The sequence below is a fragment of the Bactrocera neohumeralis genome, chromosome 2, assembly GCF_024586455.1.
Source record: "Bactrocera neohumeralis isolate Rockhampton chromosome 2, APGP_CSIRO_Bneo_wtdbg2-racon-allhic-juicebox.fasta_v2, whole genome shotgun sequence".
In the NCBI taxonomy this organism is placed as follows: Eukaryota; Metazoa; Arthropoda; class Insecta; order Diptera; family Tephritidae; genus Bactrocera; species Bactrocera neohumeralis.
In genome coordinates, this window is record NC_065919.1 from 75,316,390 (window position 1) to 75,341,760 (window position 25,371).

Genomic DNA, 25,371 nt, shown 5'->3' on the forward strand with positions numbered 1-25,371 from the left:
TGATCATTACCGTACAAAATTATTTAAACCGGTCGATCGGCCCAACCGTTTCGGAGAAATTTCCCACACCTACACTGAAGACAGTATTTCGGGAAAACGCGTTTAAAGTTTTTCTCGTTATTTCTTACAAATACGCTCATATCTCCGAAACTGTTTTGCTGATCAACTTCAAATCATAATATTCCCAAATTAATGTACATCCGATATACAAGTATAAGCAAAATCTCGTTTTTTTTTAAATCAGAAGTGTACGAATCATATAGATATTCATAAATATTATATAATATCGTGTTAATATATTCATGTCTGTTTTATTGCTTCTTGGTCATCGAGGTGAAAACGAAAGTTTTTTCTATTTGTTTTTGTTTTTATTCTCTTTCACACTCAGAAGCTAATTTCGTTATGATTGGGAGCTTTATTTAAATAAACTTCGCTTTCATTTGGCTCACGAAGAGGTATGTAAATATATGTATATGCATACATATGTATGTAAATTTCAATATGTATGTGCCTGATTATTCAATATATAAATAAATATTTTGGCTATACATGTGTCGCCTAAAAATTCAAATACATATAAATCACTTTAAGGTAAGTAAGCTTACAAGCTCCGCACTGCTCTTTAGAGCCCTCGTGATTCACTTGCAAAGCCCCAAATCAAAAACCGGATTGTATTTATTCATTGGTTGCGTCTCGTAAGTAAACAACGGATATTTACTTTACTCATTATTAAAAAATTCATTGAAAATATTTTGGCATTGATTTGGCGGTATTTCAGAGGGTTATTTGTGGAGACATACATACATATATAAACAGATTTCTGTATTTCTATATATGCACATAAATATGTTTGAACATAATAGAGTCATTAGGAGTGACGAGGAAAAATAAACTTCTATCCAAACCTTCTATAAATGGCAGGCAAAATGCTTAATGCATACAAAATTATTAACTTACACACATAGATAACTAATCGTACATTCGTTATATTCATATGGACAGAATAAGCTTTTTTCTATTGGCCCAAAAGTATTTTTAAAATATACATATGTTTTTTCAAATATAAATATGATATGAATAAAACTATTACTTTATGTGTCTTTTATTATTATTAGTAATAAAACAACTCTAGAAAAAAATATTACTTGCCCGAGAGAAGTATTTTTGAACCTTTAAATTGTAAAAGATTTCAAATCATAATAAAATTTATATACTGGCGCTTAAACCTATGTTAACCAAAACTTGTGCTAAGTCTAAATCTAAATATGCTTCTTCGTGGCAAAATTTCCATGGGTTCCATGTCATGTCATAACAGCGTGTCGACTGACTGGTGTAGACATCACGAATCCTTAATTGCTTTTCCTGCGGAATTCTGACAGAATTTTAATAAAAATGAGGAGAAACTGATAGTGATTCTTCTCGTGACTGGTGATTCAGATTTCAGCGATGATTATTTAAAAATTTAGCTTTACGTCACCACTTAACACCCAAAGAGTGTAGAGAGTATATAAGGGGTAGTGGAAAATTAAAAAAGAAAAATCGATTTTTTCCTATTTCGTTAGATTATAAATTAAAAGTAATATATACAAATTTACGTTTAGCCGCAAGGTTCAATCAACTTTAGCAGTATACTATTAAACGGGTTTTTCTCAAAACAACAATTTCCGAACTTTTTCTATGAGACAAATGATCCCATCCATATCAAATTTTGTTTGCATTTTCTGTTTATATTTCTCCATACAATCTTCTACCTGTTTTTTGATCTGTTCAAAAATCTAAATTCAAGCCAAATCTTGGCTAAAGTTGAACTTTTTTATGCCCCTTATGCTGATGAAAGTGGCTTTGAAGTCAAGAAGTTTTTTATAAGCAGCAAATAACGCATATTATCAAAGAACATAAGTTGGGAGACCACGCCCTTTTTAAAGGAAGTCAGTGGTCGGAAATAGAATAAAGGTACATCGATGTCAAATAAAAGTTTAGTCAATTTTCAAAACCGAGGCTGCTTAATTCGAAAAGTTATACTATAAACCAATAGATCCGAACAATCGTTTATGCTATAGTCGTCCAAACTCTTGGTTTGCACCAGATTCCCACCAGATATTTCTAAAACTGATAAACAACATTGTGAATGCGCTGTAGTTATTTGCTGCTTATTTGGCTTACAAACATCGGACCGAGGTTATAGTTGGGGTCATATCATGTTTATGAGTTGCGCAATGTTAATTATTTTTGTTGTTGCTTTATAAGTTGTTTTATATTTGGGGTAAACCATAATCTCTTAAGTGACTCATTTAAAGGAAAAGAATAAAATCTGTGCACTGTATCCATGTAGATATGGACAAGAGCTATCAATCAAAGATTTGTGTACAACAATAACTCACTACAAAAACATTTTAAATTTACCTTAACTCTGTGAAATATATCAAGCCAACTGTTGCATAGCTTCAGTATATTTTTAAACTCCGTACGGCACGGTTGTCAACGCGCGCTAATGTAAAAATAAAATACAAAAAAGACAACGGAAATTAACTGCGGTGAAAGAAAACTGCAGCATCGTGTAAAGAAAGTAAAGTTCGGAGAGCTGAAAAAGCGCCAAGTGTTTGAGACGAACTCACAACTCAAACCGACGAAAAATTTACGAATTTTTTCTACTCACATCGAAATTGGCCAACGGTTTCACAGCGCTGTGTGTCGGGCATTCATTTGTGAGTTGCGCGTTAAAGTGAGAGTTTGTGTCTTAAGTCTTTTGATTTCCCAACAGAGCTGCGGGTAGGTGCCTTCATACAAAATTAACGTTGATATAAATATATATATGTACATATATTTAAAATTTAAGTGAGAAAAAATTAAATAAATTTGTGTGAAAATGTGTTTAAAATTGTGCCTACGAACGAATTGCTGTTTTTTTTTAAATATATTTGTTATGAAAAATTGCAAACTAATGTAAATAAGCTTTAAAAGTTAATGTGCGCAAAAGATATTTTATATAATAAAAGTGATTTGTATATTTTTTAAACAATAATAAAAAAGGTATTGAAGATTGTAAGAGTTTTGTAATAGCAAACGAATGTCTCAAAGCGTGAAAGTTTTAAATATGCATGTACATAAGTATGTATGTATGTACATATATTTAAAGTTGATTATGTATGCATAAATTTCGTAAGAAATGCAAATAAATTTCATCGTCAAAGCATCGGATGTTCAATTTTAAAGCAATATTTGAAATTTTGTGTGTTTTTTCTAATATGTACATATATATTTTATATGTACACAAATTTATAGATGATATGTCTTTGTGCTAAAGTGTGAGTGTATGCCTGTGTGTGCTCCAGCGAAAGTGGTTTTTATAATTGTAAATGTATACAGGCTTATGTTTGCCAGACATATACACCCTGATGTTAATGTATCGTATATGTATATATCTACTATTTTTAGATTGATATATAACAAAAAAAAATTAAATAATTTATGCAAATTTTGATGGATAGATAATTTTTTTACAATTCTTTGAATTTCAATGCCTTTGAAGTGATGTAACTTTTTCGGAAGACATTTCATGTTTTTGGATAATAAAAAAATTACTTAAGTCGATTTAAGCCAGTTCAGCTCTTTTGAATTCTGGAATATTATTTATTTATAATTGGCCACAGTTTAAAAAAAGTTGCATTGAAATGTGTTCAAAATTTTGCTGTACATTCAAAACTATTATTATTATTTCGAAATTATAAATTTATATATGCCTTCTATATGTAACAAGTACATGCAATATTATTATAAAAAAATAAATTTTAAATTGGTCAAAATGTAGTAGCAAAAAATGCATTAAAAATAATTGAAGTAACATTTAAATCAACTTTATTTTGTTTTGTAATCCTTGAAATCTTTATTAAAAATAATTTTCAAATTTGAATTCCAAATACCGGATTGAACTGATTGAATAAAAAAATGTTTACCCCAAGTTTATTATTTATAATTACAATGAAAAAAGTGTACTTGAATATATTTTCGCGTTTCCGTACTTCGTTTTTAGCATTTTGAACTAAAACTCTCACATAGCCATATTCTTCAGTAGTAAATCAAAAATTAAAATTCTAATTTTTATTCAAAAATTTTCAATTAAAATATTCGCAACTCTGGCTATAAATGTATACATATAATAATAAATAAATATATATTTATATATACTTAATATATGCTTATTTATAGAAGAGATTTCTTTATTCGCAAGTGAGCGTGTATTGCATTATTTTCTAAGTTTTCGGAGCAAGAAAGTTTGGTTCATGAATATAAATACATATGTATGTACGAGTATATGGCTAAGATTGGTCTTTTTTAAAGCAAGTGTTAAAAAATGCCTGATGAAATAAAAAATTCGCTGAAAATATTCAAAAAGTTCGCTAACATCTGAGATTTCAAATATTAGCAATTTTTTGTTGGTTACTATTTTATTGAAAATTTTTGTTGAATTAACTAAAATTATTTAAAAATTGTGTTTTACATAATTTTTCACAACTATATATGTAAAGTCATTATTAACACACACACCCGCTGAACCCGATATAAAAGTAGCCAAGTTTATGTAGTTGTTTTTCATACATTTTGCTTTTTAAACTAGTGTTTTTGCCACTCGCTCAATGAGAATGAGACAGAACTCAAATTATGTTATTCTTTTACTATTATACCATGAACAGGGTATATTAAGTTTGTCACGAAGTTTGCAATACCCAAAAGGAAGCGTCGGAGACCCTATAAAGTATATATATAAATTGAGCTGAGACGATTTAGCCATGTCCGTCTGTCTGTCTGTCCGTCTGTCCGTCCATCCGTCTGTCTGTATATATATGAACTCGTCCCTCAGTTTTTAGGATATCGTTTTGAAATTTTGCAAACGTCAATTTCTCTTCAAGAAGCTGCTTATTTGTTGGAACTGTCGATATCGGACCTCTATAACATATAGCTGCTATACAAACTGAACGATCGGAATCAAGTTCTTATATGGAAAACTTTCACATTTGACAATGTATCTTCACAAAAGTTGGCACAGGTTATTTTCTAGGGCAACGATGTAATCTCCGAAGAAATTGTTCAGATCGGTTAACTATAGCATATAGCTGCTATACAAACTGAACAATCGGAATCAAATGCTGGCATGGGAAACTTCGATGATATATCTTCACGAAATTTGGTATGAGTTATTGTTCATAGAAATAATATAATCTCCGAAAAAATTGTTCAGATCGGCTCACTATAGCATGTACTTAGCTGCCATACAAACCGAACGATCGGAATCAAGGGCTTGTATGGAAAACTTTCCCATTTGACGTGGTATCTTCACGAAATTTGGCATGGATTACTGCTTAAGGTAATAATGTAATATACGAAGAAATTGTTCACATCGGTTTACTATAGCATATAGCTTCCATACAAACTGAACACAGGGTATATTAGCTTAGGTGCAGCCGAAGTTAACGTTTTTTCTTGTTTTTATTTATTAAAAATCCCATAGCTTATTGAGAAATAATATAATAATGCATGCAAACATTTGTAGTTAATTCATGCGTAAGCGCTTATTAACGGACCTCTACTAAAAATGAGTATATTAAAATTTAAAAATATATATTCCTTATACATACATACATATATGTATACTATATTTTCTTCGTTTAAACTAAATGAGTATGTCTTTTCTGCCTCATAAAAGTTGTCTTAACCAGCGAAAAAATATAACATAACGGTATTTTGGCTAACTGCCACTAAACCAGGAGTACACGATCCACTCACATGACGCAAACACACCGATGAACATACATACATATGGCGTACCTAGTGCATATTTGTTTGTCTCTTCATTCCGGTGGCATTGGTCAAAATATTAACGGCATGCCTTTTTTCTGAAACGCATGCCGCCCGTAAGCAGAAGACTAAAAGTTGCAAAATTTTTATTTTATTAACGTTAACTCTTCAAAGTTTAAACTACACATATTTACGCGTATGTTCACATGTGTACATACATACATATACCGCAAGTGTACTCAGCGTTGTAACGAAATTAAATGGAAATCCTATGACCATCATCTAACGTGGACTGCCACACATGCCTGCACATATATGTATGTATATACATATATATTTCTGCATACGCACATTTAAGACAAACATGCGAGTGCAAAAATACACACTTAAACACACACACATATGTACGTATACATAAGCGTCAAGACAAATTTACTTTTAGTGTTGGTCTTCTCTACTATGTTATTTTTGTTTTCTGAAACTACATACATATGTATACGTATGTAAGAAAAATGTTTCTCAATGCTTTTTGCAGACTCTAATGGAACGCTGTCACAGCAATATATACTCGTATACGAGTGAAAAGTCTAATGCCGTCAACTACACCACTTGAAGACGGTATTTTCTCCGCGTGTGTACCTGTGTCTGTGTTTCTTTCACTATACATTTCCTCAATTTTACTTCCTAGTTTGTAATTGCAAAATGAAGCTATTGTTTACTTCACTTTTGCATGGGACAAGGCGAAATCGGGGTCACTCAGCTGCTATACCGTTTGCATAGCCAAATAGCAAGTGACAGTAGATGTTGTCGAAAATAACGCGAAATAATAGTCGGTTGTGTGCCTTTATTTATTGAGTTCGCTTCTTCATTTAATTGATTTGTTGATTTTTTTGTTTTGATATTAGTATGGCCCGAAAACCAAACTGATTCACGTTTCTGAGAAAACCCATTGATTGCTGGTTTTTCATATTGCTTCACTTTAAGCTAAATCCATCATTAATACATAATTACTATTTAATATACTCTTCTTTAATTATAAGCTCTTAAAAGCTTTAATACTGATTATATACATTTTAAAATACCTGGATTCAATATTCTGGCAAATATTTCACGTTAGTCATTAAGTTGATTTATTATAAACAGGATTTGATAATAATATTTTGGCGTATATACCATAAATTTACGATAGTGCTGAACTCCTCTAAGCGATCGACAAAAGAACTATTCATAAATAAAAAACATTTAAATAAAAACAAGAAAAAATGTCAGTTTCGTCTACCCAGTCGCTATAATACCTTCATTTGTGTATTTTGGGTATAAAAAGATCTATATTTATACCCTGAACAGGGTATATTAAGTTTGTCACGAAGTTTGTAACACCCAGAAGGAAGCGGAGACCCTATAAAGTATATATATAAATGATAAGTATGTTGAGCTGAGTCGATTAAGCCATGTCCGTCTGTCTGTCTGTCCGTCCGTCCGTCCGTCTGTCTGTCTGTATATACACGAATAAGTCCCTCAGTTTTTAAGATATCATTTTGAAATTTTGCAAACGTCATTTTCTCTTCAAGAAGCTGCTCATTTGTCGGAACGGCCGATATCGGACCACTATAACATATATCTGCCATACAAACTGAACAATCGGAATCAAGTTCTTGTATGGAAAACTTTTGCATTTGACAATGTCTCTTCACAAAAGTTGGCACAGGTTATTTTCTAGGGCAACAATGTAATCTCCGAAGAAATTGTTCAGATCGGATTACTGTAGCATACAGCTTCCATATAAACTGAACACATAGATACTAAAAGAAATGCACCTGTGAAGGGTATATTAGCTTCGGTGCAGCCGAAGTTAACGTTTTTTCTTGTTTTACTTGCATCGATCTGTTAGTATAGCAAATACCGATGCCTTTAAAATGAGGGACTATGTTGTTCGAATATACATATGTACATATGTACATGAGTACATGTAAAGAGTTAAGTAGGTCGCAATCGCAAAAAGATTGTTGACGCTGTCCTGGACGCTGGATATGTAAAGTAAAACCTTGCAACTGTAACTGCGTATTTAGAACCTAATGTATATCCGATTAAACTACAGAGCGGCATTCTGTGAAAGCTTTAAGAGGAAAGCTCCATATCGTATAGAAATAAACTAGCCGAAATCGGTTTAACGAGTATGATGTCAGTCGCAAAGAGGAGATTTTGCTTATTCAGTGTGTTATAATAGTATTTAATGAATGAAGTACTGAATAAACACATGCAAATAAATTTAAGAGGAAGTGCTGTAGTGTTTCGCATAAAAGTAAAGCGCTGAACGCCAAATGATATGATGCTAATTGAATATTAATCGCACGACATATTTTGTACGTAATTAAAATAACATGTCATGAATACAAAAGCTTTATTGTAATTCGCAATAGGATTTTTTATAATAATTTTCTTATCAAAATATGCAATAAATTTAATTTTGGGAATTTAATTAAATTGAAAGTTTGTATATTTAGAAAATTTAGTTAAATTTATATGGGTTTGATTTATTCATACCTGAATTCGACTGTTATTGATGTAAACTATGCTGGTTTGTCATTATTCTTATACTCTTGTCTGTCCGTCCGTCCGTGCAAGCTGCAACTTCAGTAAAAATTGAGATATCTTGATGAAACTTGGTACGCGATATAAGATATAGAACTGTTATTTGGCACAGGGAATCGCAGTAGTAAGGGGTACCTGTGGGCAAAAAGTTTTGAAAAAGTGGGCGTGGCGTCGCAGTTTTATAAGTTTAAGGTAGATAACTCTTAAAACACTTAAGCTACAACAACCTAATTCATCTAGCGGAAATATTATAAGAACTCCTAACGACAGTGTGAAAATAGTTGAAATCGGATGCCCATTTTTAGGTGAAAACACATATTTCGAGACTAGCCCCACCGATTTCAATCTAATTTGGTATGTGGCATTATTCTGACTTTGTTATATTCTTTACTGGCGTAAACACCGTTTAAGCGGTTATAGCCGAGCTGGAGTGGTTTCGTCCATTCGGACGACATGACCTAGCCAGCTAAATCGCTGTTTTTTAATTCGCTGAACCATCTCAATGTCGTCGTATATCTCGTACAGGTCATCGTTCTATCGACTACGGTATTCACCGTTGTCAATGTGCAAAGGATCATAAATTCTTTCGCAGAACCTTGCTCTCGAAAATTCATAGTGCCGCTTCATCGGATATTGTCATCGTGTATGCCTCTGCACCATATACCATAGCAGGACGGGAATAATGAGTGACCTGTAGAGTTTGGCTCGTCGAGAGAGCACTTTACTTCTCAATTGCCTACTCAGTCCAAAGTAGCACCTATGTCTGTCTATATAAATGGTTTGAATAGGGTCAATACTTCCTGTAGCTCGCATATACCTAATATAAGTCATTGTAGGTGATTTAATACCGCATATAAGGCCAATATGTCAGTTCTTCTTCTTCTTCTTTACTGGCGTAGACACCGCTTACGCGATTATAGCCGAGTTAACAACAACGCGCCAGTCGTGAGTTATCTTAATAAAATTGAGAGAGCGTATTTTCCTTATAACTATGGATATTTGTGCATAAAATCAGCTGAAAACTGGTCCTAGACAACATATAATTAACAGGACTTATGTACCTGGAGGTATTTTCCTGGCTTTCATTCTTGCAAGTTTCAAAAATATGAAATGTTGGATATACCCGAATTTCAGCACTTCCTAACTTGTTCTTTTAAAATTTCTATATTTAATATTAGAAAATAATTATTTTTCTGAAATAACATCTTTGTCGTTATAAGTTTATTTTTGTTAGTTTTATTTAACAGTAATGAGAAAGATTAAAGCTCTGAACTAAACTTGGCAATAAAAATAACAAATCCATATGGTATTTTTAGATCGTAACTGTTTATATAGGTTTATTAAGTTGTAACAAATACTAAAACAAATATTTTAAAATTATAACAAAATCAAGAAAAAAATATTAAGTACGCTAGTTTTTGTTCACACTTGACTGAGAGCTGCTGTAAGTATGTTTTTGTGTATGTATTTGAAATGCCGAAGTTGGTTACTGGCCAAAAACACCGTAATTTGGCATCGAGTTGCTTGATGCGTCTTTCGTAAGTGGGGCAACTAACCGCAGACATTTCGGGCATTGATGATTTTTACCAACTTTGTTAGCGAACCGCTAAGTACATACACGTAAACATAATATCTATGTAATGTTGAGACACAACCACCCACACGCGATATAAGCTCATAAGCACTTAAATTTAAAGCTATTACATACATGTATTAGGGTGGTAAAATCAAGTGTTGGATAACAATTTCTCAACGAAATAGTAAACGCGAAAATTTGTCTGGCACCTTTAGTGGCTTTTTTAGTTGCAAGGAAAATATTTTTAAGTATTTAGCACAATAATATTTTATTTTTATATACCCAACAAAATTCTTAAAAATAAAGGGCACACCTAGTCTGTATAAAGGGAATTTTTGGAATTTTGTTTAAAGAAAATTATTGCATGAAATAATTTGAATTTTTGAGGATATATTTATATAAAATTAATGAATATACACAACTTCAAAAAAAAAATTTGCCAGTTATTAATTTTTTACTAAGTTACTGAAAAAAAGTTCTCTACTTCTGTAGTAATTGCGGCCTTCGCTGTGGATGAAAGCAAACCGACATGTTTCACATAATCGAAACACTGGAGGGTCATTGCAAAAAGAAACAAATATTTGTACAAAATAAGCAAAGAACAAGAAAAAACGTTAATTTCGGCTACACCGAAGCTAAATACCCTTCACAGGTGCATTTCTGTTAGTAACTATGTGTTCAGTTTGGATGGAAGCATATGCTATAGGAATCGGTTCTGAACAATTTTTTTGGAGATTATATTGTTACCTTAAGCAGTAATCCATGCCAAATTTCGTGGAGATACCACGTCAAAATTGAAAGTTTTCCACACAAGAACTTGATTCCGATCGTTCAGTTTGTATGGCAGCTATATGTTATAGTGGTCCGATATCAGCAGTTCCGACAAATGAGCAGCTTCTTGAAGAGAAAATGGCGTTTGCAAAATTTCAAAATGATATCTTAAAAACTGAGGGACTAGTTCGTATATATACAAACCCTGTTCAGGGTATAAAAAAAGGCGATTAGTTGGTTTGCCTTCGAGTTACAAATTTCGAAAAACTTGCCACCCCAAAAATTATATTCATGCAATATATTATGTGCATACATAGGGATATATATATATAATTTAATACTAAATACGCTTATGTAAAAGTACTTAAAAAATATTTACTGCACATTTACGCATGCATACATAAGTGTCAAAGTTAATGGAGTGTCAAGTTAAATGATTGATGAAAGGTCAAGACAACTGTCAATATATACATATACACACTCATAGGAGTTAGTAGCACAAGGTGCTCTCTTCAATAAAAATCAAGAACCTTAAAAATTATTGCGTATAAAGAAACCAATTTAGGTTAGAGCTTCATTATATTCTAGTATAAAGTTTAAAGCTCGTATAACCTTTAGACATAAAAGTAACTGGAGCGTAACACTATTTGGTTTCAGTACTTAAACATTTAAATTGAGAATGCATTTGCATAAAAAAACTCAATGAACACCCACTATGTACTTTTATACAGAAAATTTTTGAAATGATTATTTTTTTTTTTTTCAAAATGAAATTTTAAATATACATATGATTTCGGCGTCAAGCGCTTTTTAAGGGAGACGGAGCCTAGAAAAGGCTATACTGTTACCGTTCCCACAAAGGTCGGGTCTACGTAACCGGAACGGATTCAGATTTTTATCCGGCCAAGGTCTGTCAACTCGGCAGGTTTCTGCCTACACAACAACAACAAAAGACTATATTCAGGAATAAGGTTTGGCACAATAAGATATTTTCCGTTCAATGATCCACGTTCGACAAATATAAAGAATTTAAAAAATGGCGTGGTTTAAAAAAAAACACTGATAATTTTTCCACCGAGTAATCACTGAAGCTTATTTGAAAATTGTAGTTTTTATACTACAAGTATTAATCATACATTTTCAGTCATAATGCCTGGCTCTTATAGAAACCCCTATATGTCAAACTAGCTTATAAATCGTCTTCTGATTCCAAAATAGGTAGTTAATAGTAATAGTATTTGACAATTTGGTTTTACTCAATCTTAAATCGCAAACTGTTTTCACAAGTTCTTCTTCGCAGTGTATTGTGTGCGACAAATCAACTGAATTCCGCTGTTAAAGTGAAAGCGATCTCTGCTCTCACTGATTAATCATCGCTTGCAATATATGTATGCATGCATGTATATCTTTATGTAAGTATGCAAGCAGTGGTGGAAGCGCTCAAGCCACTTATGGACACAAATTTGCACCTCTAAGACGCATGTATGGATATCTCTGAAGTTGTGGCCGAATATTTTTTTATTTCTAGGCATATCACTTACTATATACATAAGTATGTATATTTGTACATGCTAACATATGTACGTGCTTCCATTAAGGTGCCCACAATGGTAAGCACCACATGCGTAACCAAATTGTTTTGATTGGCCGCTTCGGCATTACGAAAATTTCTTGTAGTTTCCGAATTATTGTTTACTTTAAGTGTGAAAATAAATTTATATCTAATTTTTTATTCAGTTATTAAAATTGGTTATAAATTAATTTTCTTTTTATGTAATGTATTTTTAAGACACTAAGATAATACTGCTGATTTTAAGTATAATTTTCATTAAAAAATCTTTAAAAATTTGTATGATCTTTTGAATTAAAAAAAAATATATTTTTTAATAATTTTATTTCTTCTCATTGTATTTGTAGCTCAAAACTAAACAACTGTAAAGCGATTTTAGAGCAAAGTTGGTGGTTTCTCATTCGCTCTGCCGACATAAAAACTGTGTACAAAAGCGAAAAACTTGTCTGCCGCTGTGGTTTCATGCTGTTGCCAAATTTTGAGTTTAACGAAAATGGCGCAGGTGAATGAACGAAAGCTGCTGCTTCAACTTGCACTCCTCACTGCATGTATTTGCGCATGCGCATTCAATGAAGCCGAGTCAAAACGATTGAATGGTGAGTACTAAATGCATGTGCATTAAATACCTGCACCTATGTACTAGGGCATGCCTACATAAATATTATTATGGATTTCATACAGTCTCATAAAGTTATAATTTACAACGAACCGAAAACAGCGTTAAGAATTATAATTGTAATTGTAATTGTGTAAAATAATTTTTGTATGTAATCCAACAACAATTTTTTTCAACAAGTGTAAACATTTATGATTTTATAATTTTACGATGCGTTATGTCAAATTGTGATAACCACATATGTATATACATATACATACATATGTACATACATACACACATACATATGAATTTCCACCTAAGAAATCATCTTTACTTTTCACCAAGCATTTAACTCGAAGTGTGTACACTAATTGGCATATGTACATATGTATATTCAAAGTAGATTTTGCATTTCTCAAACGTGTTTGTTTTCCGCTGGCTGAACGAACATGTTGGGACTGCAGCGAAAAAGCGAGCATAAAAGATTGTGAGCAAAACATCTCACCCAACTGTGGATGTATCTGTAGCCATTTCCGTTATAATAAACTGTTAAGATTTTGGCTAAAAACATATACATACGTATGTATGTATGTATGTACCCACTGTCAGCAATGAAAGAACGCAAGCAAAAAGAAACAATGAGGTAGCACTGTGTCAGTCGGTCAATGGGCAAAAGTAGTAATATCACCTAGCATGCGCAGTGGTAGATGCTTCGGGTGTCGTTCGTGTTAACAACGTCGCAACGATACGCTTGACTTCCCATACAACAATTCTAGCAATTTTCGCTTTCATTTCAGGTGAGCTATGTTGGCTATGATATATGTATGTATGTACATATGCACGTAGTACATATTTATTTAATATGAATACGTGTATGTATGTGAATAGTTTTGCATGTTTATATATTTCTTGGTCAATAGATCTTTCTGAAAACTGATCTTTCTGAAAATGGTTATATACATATGTACATATACATATACACAATGAATATACGAAAAAGTATTGTGCAGTGAATTAGATCCTAATTCGGGGTTAAACCAATAACGAATATGGCTATAATGTACACAATCTTTCAGAAGCTGAGACCCACTTTCCGTAGAGTGCATCTCGGTGCCTAGAGCAGACCTTTTACCGAGACTATCATTCAATCTGTGAGATGTGTTGTTGAAACTCACAAAGAAAATTTTCCCAATAATAATATTCTTCTCTCATCAATACTTCCACTAGTCCCCATATACCGACTATGTACCTTTCGAATTTCTAGTTGACTCTATACCACATACATCGGTCAATATATAGACAGAACGTAATTTGTGGTAATAATACGTCTTGGTGCCAAAAATAAAATAAAGTAAATAAAATCAGGTTCAAGTTGGCTTGATATCGAATATTTTGTTCAATAAATATATAGAGAGGACGTGATTTTATGGTAATAATACATACAAAAATTGATAAAATCAAATTTCGGTTAGCTTTATACCGAATATTACGTTCAATACTTAAGTAAACGCATAATCTATATTTTTATTATGAGGAAGGATTTGATTGTTTGAATCGAATATACGTAGCCTCCGAAACTACATGACGGGTTTGAAAAATTATTCCACCGTTGGGAAGCTACATTATCCCCGGTGAACATAGGCCGCTCGGCTATAAGCGTTATTGAGGCAAGAGAGTCAATGCAAAGAAATAAATTGCACCGCGACTCTCTCGCCCAGTTGGCTACCTACTAAACGGTCGTGTGCGGAATTGAATAAAAATACATACATAATATTAAAAGTTCGAAGGTCATCGTCTATGTTATATGAGGTCATCTTTAATTAAGTGGGATGGCAAATGGAGTGCTCTGCTAGTATTGAATATATAATTTAATGGCGAATATGTATGAAAGTAGTTTTATCAAGCTGTTAGCAGACTATGCTGAATTTGTTGAACAGTGTGTAAGGTATTTTCTTAAAATTGCAAGCAAAATATTTTTTAACTTAAAAAGGGAATTTGTCATCCCCTTCAAAATGCGAAAGTATAATATGTTCGATTACACCTTAGATCTTCTTTAAATTATAAAAATATAACTCTATCTACATTTTCTTTTCAGCAAACCTTACAGCTTGCCAGCATCTACGACGTGTTGAGACCAGGCGTGCCAAAGCTTTATTTCCCAATGAAAGGGCCCTTGCGATTCGTATACCACGCTGTAGCAAAAATGGAGATTTTGAGCAGATCCAGTGTCGGAACGAAAGAGCCGGTCTAGATTGTTGGTGTATTGATGAGTATGGCATGGAAATACCCGGCACTCATAACGAATCGAAATCGGGAGTGCGTTGTGCCGAACCGTCTCATTGTCCAGCTTCTGCCTGTCGTATGTTCTGTCCAGCCGGTTTTGCGCGTGATCTCGACACAGGATGTAGTGTCTGTCGTTGCCGTGATCCATGCGAAAATGTGGTTTGTCCCAATGGTCAATCGTGCCAACCACAAGAGGTGAAATGTAAAATTGAACCATGTCCACCAGTCCCGACATGCAAAAAAGCACGATCTATGTCCACATATTGTCCCGCTGGCATGCCACTTGCCATTGAGGAGAGCATACGACCGTTCCTCTGTGGCAATGATTTGGGAAAGCCTCAATGTCCGCCGCTTTATCAGTGTATGGTGGAGACTGGTAATGAATATGGTGTTTGTTGTCCCAGCACGGTGAAATTCTCAAAACCGGGTATTTGTCCGGCGCAAGATAAAGTTGAATACAGTGAGCGTACTGGTTATATGTGCGGTTCCCCTTGCAATAGCGATCTTGAATGTGGTAATATGGACAAATGCTGTTTCACGAAAGGTTGCCAATTCAATTGTCAACAGCCATTCAATGTGACCACATGTCATCAAGCTCGCGCACTCTCCGATTTAATAGCGATTAACGAACGTGAGGGTCGCGGTTATCAACCAGATTGCAGCGGTCCCGGAGGCTTATTCTCACCTCGTCAATGCTCCCGAAACGGTTTAGTGTGTTGGTGTGTAGATCCACGTACTGGTCATAAAATTCAAGGAACAATGGGTCCAGCAAACGAAATCAATTGTGATGGTTGGGAGAATATGATTAGTCATTCACTGGCTAGAAGTTTCAATATGGAAAAATGTGATACGAATATTTGTGCAGCCGTCTGTGAATATGGTTTTAAGGTAGATAAAGATTTTTATGATCTCGTTGTTCTTTAATATGCTATGGTTCTATTGGACTTTAATATTAAATTTACATTAGAACATTGCATTTTTCAAAGCGGTTGTCATTTACTATATTTTCTAGCACCAGCTTGTGTAGTCGCTTTATGTTTGCTTTCCTAATGAAAACACAGACGATATTGTATTTTGAACTTAGATTAATGAATTTAAAATCCTTAGAAAACATACTTAATAAATTAGAGTATAATCAATGGGTTCATAAGAGGTTGCAAGAGTAGTTTAGATTTGAAAATTTGAAAATCAACTATGTTTTTTTTTTCTTTTTTTTAGAACGATCACAATGGCTGTCCATCATGTGAGTGCTCCGAACCTTGTGAAGGCTTCAAGTGTGCAATCGGTTCGCACTGTGAAGTTGCCACGGATCCATTATGTGAGTCTGGTTCGGCTTTGTGTGCCTCTTGGCCTGTTTGTAAACCGGATTTAGTGTATTCCAATCCTTGCGACGTGGGTGCTCCACTAGCAGATAATATAACCGGCGAAGTTATGTATTGTTTTGAAGGTGCTTACATATATAGTCAATTACTTAGAATTTAATTTCAAAAAATATATAAATTTTGATTTTTCATCGGCAGAGCGGCAATCCCGAGCATTTCAGCCAACAGCGTTCTTCGAACAGGGACCAGAAATCAAGCAGTCACGTTCCATGACAAATCGCATTACGTGTCCGAACAACTATAAATGTTCGAAATTACCACGCGACACAGAAAGTGTTTGCTGTCCAATCCCAGAAGAGGTTCTCAGCAAGGATGAGCAGCACCAGCAAACCAGTAAGTATACCTACTTCATTCGTAATTCGTTTGAAAACTTGTTTGACTTAAAAATTTCTTAGTGTGTGAGTATTTGAGAGACTTTTCCGAGCGTATGGAAGGTACCGAAGAAGGTATGCAATTGGCTATGCCAGCACCGCGCTGTACGGACGATGGCTACTATTTGGAGCGCCAGTGCACGATGAAGAAAATTCGAGTTACACGCGCTGAGCAGCGCCAGATTCTCGAAGAGAACACAATAAGACGGATGCGAATGCTGCTGAAGAGTGCGAATGAAAGGCAAATTCGTGAGAAACGACAAGTGGAGCGCTTGAAATTGTACCGTGTTAACGACGACGCGCTAAAAGTGCACATCGCAGCGCCCATACAGAGTCGTAATGCCAAAGTGATTGATGTTGGTGCTGATCGGGCACAAAGTTTGGGTCAACTCTTTGAGGTGGAGTTCAAAAAAGTTATGCCAGCACCGAAACAATCGTTATCGGACAATGAATTGGTGAACATCGAAGTAGAGGAATGTTGGTGTGTCGACAGTTTTGGTACTGAAATACCAAATACCCGAGGCTATAATTTAACCGACACCGAATGTGGAAGAGTACGCGAATCTATTGACTGTTTGGATCTGACTTGCCGTATGGGATGTGAGTATGGTTTTACACTGGATCCCAACACACGGTGCCCAGCATGTCAATGTCGTGATCCATGCGATGGTATTGTTTGTGGCGATGGAAAGGAGTGTCGCATTGTCGATGTGTCTTGTGACGAAGAGTACTGTCCACCAGTGCCCGCTTGCTTACCACGTAAACCCGGTCAATGCCCATTCCTCGTACCACCAGGTCCCGACAATTTGGACGCCAATACTTGTGCTTATGAATGTCGTACCGACTCTCATTGTGAGGGTCATAAACGTTGCTGCTCGAATGGCTGTGGTACGCAATGCGTACTTCCGCAAATGAAAACGGCTTGCCAGCACTTAAATACAATACAGATGCACCAAGCCTCCGAACTAGGTATTCCGGCAATGAAAATGCATATTGCACAGTGTGACCCACGTACTGGCAAATGGAATGAGAAGCAGTGTTCACCCGATGGGTACTGTTGGTGCGTTGACGACAATGGTTGGGTGTTGGCTGGTACACGAGTCAAAGGGGCAATACCAATTTGTAAAACGAACTCGACGTTTGCGTGCGCAGAAACACAGTGCGATAAGAAGTGTGAGGCGGGCAATAAAATCGATGAAAATGGTTGTCCAATATGTGAGTGTAGAGATTTTTGCGATGATATTAGTTGCGCCAGTAGTGAGGAGTGTCAACTGATCAACGTCGAGTGTATTGATACACCGTGTCCGAAAATGCCGATATGTGTGCCGCGCAGGATATCTGTTTGTCCCGAAGGAAGTCCACTGAAGCAGGGCGATCTTGAGGTGAGTTGCGGGCCGCACAATGACAATGAAGCTTGTCCGACGACACACACGTGCCAATTGAACCCGGTAACACATCGCGGCGTTTGCTGTTCGAAAACAAGTATGTATGTAATAATTTTAGACATTGTAGGCAAATTGAGTGTGTGCGAGGAATATTGGCTGCTTACTAAATCAACTCAAAATTTTGCAGGAGATGTGTGTTTTGAATCTATGGACAATACTTGTTTGGCAACTATGCAATCTGTACGAAATATAACGCGCTACCGATTCAGTCCGAAGTCAAATAAATGTTTAACCGTCACTATAGATCTAGACGCGAGCTATTGTCAAACCAAGAATCTATTTCACAGCGAACTAGCCTGCAATTCAGTATGCCCAGGTAGGTGTTTTATTTATACATCTCCTAATACAATATTTTAAACAAGGCTATTATAGACTCTAATCTTTGTCTTTTATCTTCTTTTTTCAGTCTTAACGTCGTGTGAACGTCTCAAGCTGAAGAACAGCTTGGCTGCGCAGCATACAGGCTACACATCTGTCTGGTTTCAGCCACGTTGTGACCCCATCACCGGCCATTGGAGTCCAGTGCAATGCTTAGGGGCACAGCCGTCGCTCCAGAAAGAGTCCACAACGCTAGCGAACAACTTGGACCGTGCAAGCAAGCAACAACGTACCAGAAAAGCGTTTTCTTCTACTAATGGTGTGTGTTGGTGTGCCGACAAGAAAGGAGCACCGCTCAAAGGTACTTTGACGCGTGACATTGAGCCCATTTGCAACAGTCGACAAGGTCGTCAAAGTAAATCATTTAATGTTGATGACCAACTGATGGAAGAAGTGATCAGACAAATGACAACAATGGTCGATATTGAAGAATATGAGTTGGAGGAAAACACTCAAGACATTACCGATGGTTTCCAGATGTATAGCAATAGAAATGGGGCAGGGCGTAGTTTGGATGATAATATGGCCGTAGAGAGTGAATATTATGAAACTCCAATTAGTGCGCGAACAAAAGCTTCTGCAGTGCCTAACACTGCCGCTGAAGCCTACGTTACTGAGCATATACTTGCATTAGCCAACTCTCTGTTGGACTCTCAGCTTAGTATTGAAGCATTGAAACCCATGCCAGTGAACACAACACGCTGCCGAGCTCTGGCTGAAACTGCTAACTTTCCTGTAGCTTGCGATGAACACGGTGCATTCCTTCCGACGCAGTGTAACAGCAAAACTTGTTGGTGTGTTGATGCGGCCGGAAACCAATTGGATACATCCAATATGTTCCAACAGGGCACACGCAACTGCCCGCAGACGCCAATAGCCTCGGTGGCAATTGAATTGCACATGGTCAATCGCACAAACAGAAACATACGCAACGCTTATGACACCATCCGTAGAGAGCTGTATCAATTGCTTGGCGACGCTGTTGAAAACTTACGCGTACAAGAGAATTTCGATGGATCTGTAATCGTACGCTTCGAACTGCATAATGAAGCAAAAATCGACTATGCCTTCGCTATTGAATCGGCTATAAATGCGAATCGCTTCAATTTGGTAGGTGGTCACTTCACACCGGATATTTCGCGCTCACACTTCATACACCGCAGCGTGAATCCACCTGTTGCAACAGCGGTTTCACATGAAAGCACGATTCAGTTGGTTTTATTCATTATGGCAACCAGTTCGGCGTTTCTAGTCAGTATCTTTGTCGTATATGTAATGCTTAAGCGAGGGAAGCGCAACAAGGTTCTAACCGATCACTACGGCTATCCAGTTTATAACGAAGAAAGTACCACTAAAAGCATTGGCGGTGGTGATAAGGCATTGGATTACACGGCACCGATCTTTGTTCTGAGTTCACACGAACATGACTCAATCAACGCAGCGAAATAGGAAACACGATAATTACGGAAGGAAATGTTTTGTTATTTAGTTTTCGAGTATTTGTGGCTCATCTAAGAGCCCCCATACGAGCGCTTTAATATGAAGTAGATAATCATTGCCTTTTTATTAATAAAAACTAATTTTTAAGGGTAAATATAGAAGACTTTACGAAAATAAGGAATTCTAAAACTTGTTTCAATAAATCTGACAGTTTTTTATTTTATAATAACGGTATGGAGGGGCCTCGATGTGAAAAAGTTGATAAATATGAAGGATAAATTAATTATTTTCAACGACCGTTATAACTGTGCATATGTATTGGCGAGTAGTTGGTACGAAAATAATCATTTTCTCCAGATGTTGTAAATATATTCACCTATACATTGTTTACTGTATTTCACGATATCATATACGTATGTATTGTATATATTTGTTATTTTATTGAGTGTAACTGTATTTATTTCTAATTATTTATAAAGTGCTGATAATGTTTAATTTGATTATATTTTTAAGACTTTTTTTAATAAAACGTAAAAAGCATTGCACGAAAGATTTGTTTTTTTTTTTTAATAATTTAACTGTTACGAAAAGGGAGGTTGTATCAATTTAGTTATTATATGTAAATGCGTAGGACCTTAAATTGTATAGTGTACAATATTTTTTAAATTTGAGTTCTGTTCTAGTCAATATAATATAAGTTTTTTTACAATATCTCTTTTTATCGTAAATTAAATTTTAACCCTTGATTATAGTCTGGATTGAAAACAGTTTTTAAATTCAAAAATTTTGGAATATAAATTAGATTTTCAATTCTTAACTATAATTTTTGGATTAAAATTTCAATTTTCAATTAGAAAAACTATATGGTTAAAATATTAATTGGAAATTAATTAAATTTAAAATTTCAATAAAAAAAAAAAATAAAAATTATATAAATTAAAATTTTAATTAATAATAATTTGAAGTTAATTATTAATTAATTTGAAATAATTTATTTAATTAACTTCATAAATAATAATTTGATATAATAATTAATTTCAATTAATAATTAATTAAGCCCAAATTATTATTAATTAAAATTTTAATTTATATAATTTGTAATCTTTTTGATTGAAAATTTAAATTTTAATCCCAAAATTGGAATTAAAAATTTAAAATCTAATTTATTTTCCAAAATGTTTAATTGAAAAGCTCGCAACCCTGCATATAGTTGATTTCCACTCTAATTACCATAAATACTGAAGCAGTAAAGGAGTCTTTAAATCGTAGAAACGGACATACATTTGGGAAACTTTAAAAATGTATTGTAATTAAATAAAATAAATATATATTAATGTGTTAAAAGCTGCAAAGAGATATTACTTTCTTTCGAACTATCGGACCAAATTTGCCTGATGAATCAACAACATTAGCAGGGTTATCTTAATATGTATGAGCGTTCAAGCGTTTGCTTGTAATCAAGTAAATGAATTATTTGCGTCCCGTATTCCCAGTTTTAAAACTTGTAAATATACACAATATTTATTAGATAAAATAATATTTATTTAGATTTAGTAAATTTATATTACAATAATTTGGCTTTTAAGTATGCAAAACTCGTAAATTTTCGTGAGCGTTTGCTAAACACATATGAATGTTGTTGTTGGTTTTTTTTTTTGTAAAAATTCTTAATAGTATTGACAATATTTCATTTAAAATACTTCATAAAATGGTAGTCAATTTGTGAACTTGCAATACAGCTTTGTAAAAATGTTGTATTATATTTGCTGCAAAATGTTATATACTGTTTCAGAATTCCATTTTAAATGTATGATTCATTCTTATTCCATAATACTTAATACGGTTGGACTGAAAACGAACTTTTTTGGGTACGTTTAGGTATGCATGCATGTAACAACTAGCCATGGTCAAAAATATTGTGCAATGTTTTATGTTTGTATGATTTGAATGAGTAAATGCTACAAGTGGCTGCAATCGGGCCTATTTTTGAAATGCAAGGTAATTTATGGAATATTACATTTTTTTGTGAGTATGGATATTTTGTGAGTTAAAAATTAAATGAAGAGTAAATTTTCGATATGCAAACATTCAAACAAAAATGGCAAATTACGTTGCGTGTACAAATGTATGTTTTCGCAAACCTATTTTATCTAGCAATATTATATAATGTGCTTTTGAATGTGATTTCAAACAAATTTGCATATAATTTCCAAAAAAATTATTATATTTTCGTACAGAAATGTGTATCAGTAAAATACTGATATATGTATACCATCTTCTTGAGATATTAATCTTTGTTTTGACTGCTTCAAAATGATTGCTCTTGAAATGCATTAACGATTTGATCAAAAATCAAAAAAAACTTACTTTGAGAGATAACCAACTTAAAATTTTATAAAATAACGTATTACGCGTATATAATAAAAAGAGAGAAATGTAAGAAATTAACGCATCAGAAATCGAGATGAAAATGTGCTTTACGTATAACTTCCACCATGTTGCTACATATGTACATAAGTATGTATAGCAGCATTTACGGTTTACTCTGATTATTAGCGTTATTATTGATCTTCTCGCCAGTACCACTTGCGGTTCCGCCATTACCTGTATTGCGTTGAGGAAAACCACCAAAACCAGGTATTGCTGCCCTTTGATCCTCCATCCGGCCACTCTGTACCTTCATTATCAGCGAGAAGAAGTCCTCATCAGGCACTGTAGTGCCACCCGCGCCACCACTTCCTACTGCAGAGCGACCACCTGCGACGGCATTAGCACGTGTCGGTGCCTCAACGTCCATGGTGACATTCGATCGTGGTAGTTCAGAGCGTTGTTCTTCTAATCGGGAGCCTTGGCAGCGTACCAACATTTCCAAAAAGTCATCGTCAGGTTGTTGAGTAGTAGTAGCACTGCGTGCTAGCTGTCCATGCCCGTGGTTGTGGCCCGAATTGGTGCCAGGAGGGACATTCGCATTACTGAATGGCTTTACACTAATTGCAACAATGCCATCCCCACCATTACCGCTGGATATGGAGTTTTGCTGTGCTAACGGCTTACGCGTGGCGCCCGAACTAGATGTGAGCGCAGATGCTCCACCTGCCAATAGGGCTGATGTATTTGGTGGATTTCTAGCAATTTTAATTGAACAACGTTGGTCATCCATTCGTTTTGATTGTGAGCGTGATAAAAGATCAAAAAAGTCTTCATCCTGTGCCTTAGATTTTGGGCCAGTTCCTTTTGGAACGCGTTTTTCATCTAATATATTACTTTGACTCGCGTGTTTTCCATCTGGGGTAATTTTAATTAGATCTAATTGCTCCATGCTTTGACGCCTTACACGAACCTGAAAAATTTATTTAGTATGTAATCATGAAATCTTATGGTAGGAAATCTGTAAACAACATACCATACGACTTTGTGTACTGCCTGAACTGTCGGAACGTTGATCAATAATGGCTGAAACATCTGACGCAATCGAACGTTCTTCACAGTCAATTGGTGAATCAGGTAATCCAAGCAATTTTCGCAAGTCAGATATGTTTACCCGGGCCGTACTTTCTCCAATCGGATCTTGCAATTCAACGGCTAGTATAAGGTGAGCTTCGGCATACAACAGAGCTTTTTCATGGTTTCCGATAGCAGAATGTGCATTACCAAGAGACCAACAGGCACGGGCTTCTCCAACACGATCTCCCAGCTCTTGTGCTATGGCTAAGTGACGATGATGGTAGTCAATAGCTGTTGAGAATTCTCGTAGAAGAGTATATGTATTTCCAAGACTGTAACATGCTTGTGCCTCAACTTCGCGCTCTCCAAGCTCGATGGCCAATGCTAATGTTCTTTTATAATGATCCGCTGCTTCTTCAAATTGTCCCAGGAAAATATGTGAATTTCCTAAATTACTATTAGCACGTCGTTCAGCGGAGCGATCACCAAATTCCCGTGCAATGCAAAGTCTCTCTTGATGGTGTTCGATAGCAGCTTGAAAATTACCTACGATCAATAAAATTTTATAAAAAAATGTGTTAATAAAATTAATGTTACTACTTCTTTATAAGTAAACTTACCCAGTAGGTAATAAGTATTGCCCAAGTTTCCACACGCTCGGCCTTGTGCACTACGATCTCCCAATTCTCTCATCAACTTTAAATTTTCTTGATAAAATTCAACAGCTTTACTCAATGCCTCGCGTACATCATCTCCGTAGTCGCCAGGATTACCTTGACCCATATGTTTTCCCTTTGCATGATACACGTTTCCCAAATTGTAAAGAGCACGACCTTCTGACAGTTTGTCTCCAAGTTGTCGCGCTAGGGTTAGATGACGATCGCAACAAATAGCTGCTTCATTAAATCGACCCATAACTTTCAAAGTGTTTCCTAAATTTCCCGACGACTTAGCCTCGCCCAGCTTGTCATTCATGGTGCGAGCTAGTGTGAGATCAAGTTTATGATATTGCATGGCTTTGGTATAGTCACCTAAATAGAAGTACGCATTTCCCAATTGAGAATAAATCGCGGACAAGGTACGCAAATCATTTGTGCCAGCTTGAATAGCGGCTTGAAAGAATGCCACACCTGAACGGCAGTCTCCAGATTTGCACAGCCGTTCACCCTCTAATGCTAACTCCAGACACATACTTGAGCTTCCGTCTGATGCACCTGCACCTTGATCCATACCTCCGCCTGCTCCGGCGCTAGATACATTTTCTGCAGAGGCCGATAAAGAGGACATGACCCGTCCTTGCAACTTTCTTCACCTTGAGATTTAGTTTGCACAGCTAAAGTATTCTTTAATAAACTCTATTCTAAGAAGTTTGAGCTTATCATTATTTTGTGTAGTTCACTACAATTCAATTGGACTGTATTTAACTTTAGGGAGTATATGATATTAATTTTTGCCTTTGCTTTTTATATCACTACAATTGAAAATTTACAAAGAAATTATTCATGGCTTATGGTGTATAAAGCTAAGGATTTGTGGTGAACTTTCAGGGTTGTATTTAAAGTTTCCAAACTACTTATAAAAAATTAGATAATTTTTAGTTTCGAAGATAGTAATTACGAAATTTATAGTAAGATAAATTAATTTGTAATTTTATAAAAACGGGCAATAACGTTTGTTAACACTGTGTGCCCTAATTGCGTTATTATATTTACTATTATTAGGAATTGA

The 25,371-nt window shown here is 35.0% G+C and overlaps 2 protein-coding genes across 2 annotated transcripts; one reads left to right on the forward strand and one right to left on the reverse strand.

Annotated features, from left to right (window-relative positions):
* Positions 1–2,524: 2,524 nt before the first annotated feature.
* On the forward strand, positions 2,525–20,679 carry LOC126751070 (uncharacterized). Its single transcript, XM_050460995.1, has 8 exons — positions 2,525–2,769; positions 12,650–12,898; positions 14,996–16,071; positions 16,402–16,630; positions 16,704–16,898; positions 16,961–18,418; positions 18,509–18,697; positions 18,788–20,679. The coding sequence occupies exons 2-8, from the start codon at positions 12,796–12,798 to the stop codon at positions 20,206–20,208; spliced, it is 4,671 nt and encodes a 1,556-aa protein (XP_050316952.1). The 5' UTR covers positions 2,525–2,769; positions 12,650–12,795; the 3' UTR covers positions 20,209–20,679.
* Positions 20,680–21,719: 1,040 nt separating this feature from the next.
* Positions 21,720–25,283, reverse strand: LOC126751071 (G-protein-signaling modulator 2). Its single transcript, XM_050460996.1, has 3 exons — positions 24,264–25,283; positions 23,603–24,189; positions 21,720–23,539 (listed from the first exon to the last, which is right to left on the reverse strand). Exons 1-3 carry the CDS (start codon positions 24,928–24,930, stop codon positions 22,733–22,735), a joined length of 2,061 nt encoding a protein of 686 aa, XP_050316953.1. The 5' UTR covers positions 24,931–25,283; the 3' UTR covers positions 21,720–22,732.
* Between the last annotated feature and the right edge of the window lie 88 nt (positions 25,284–25,371).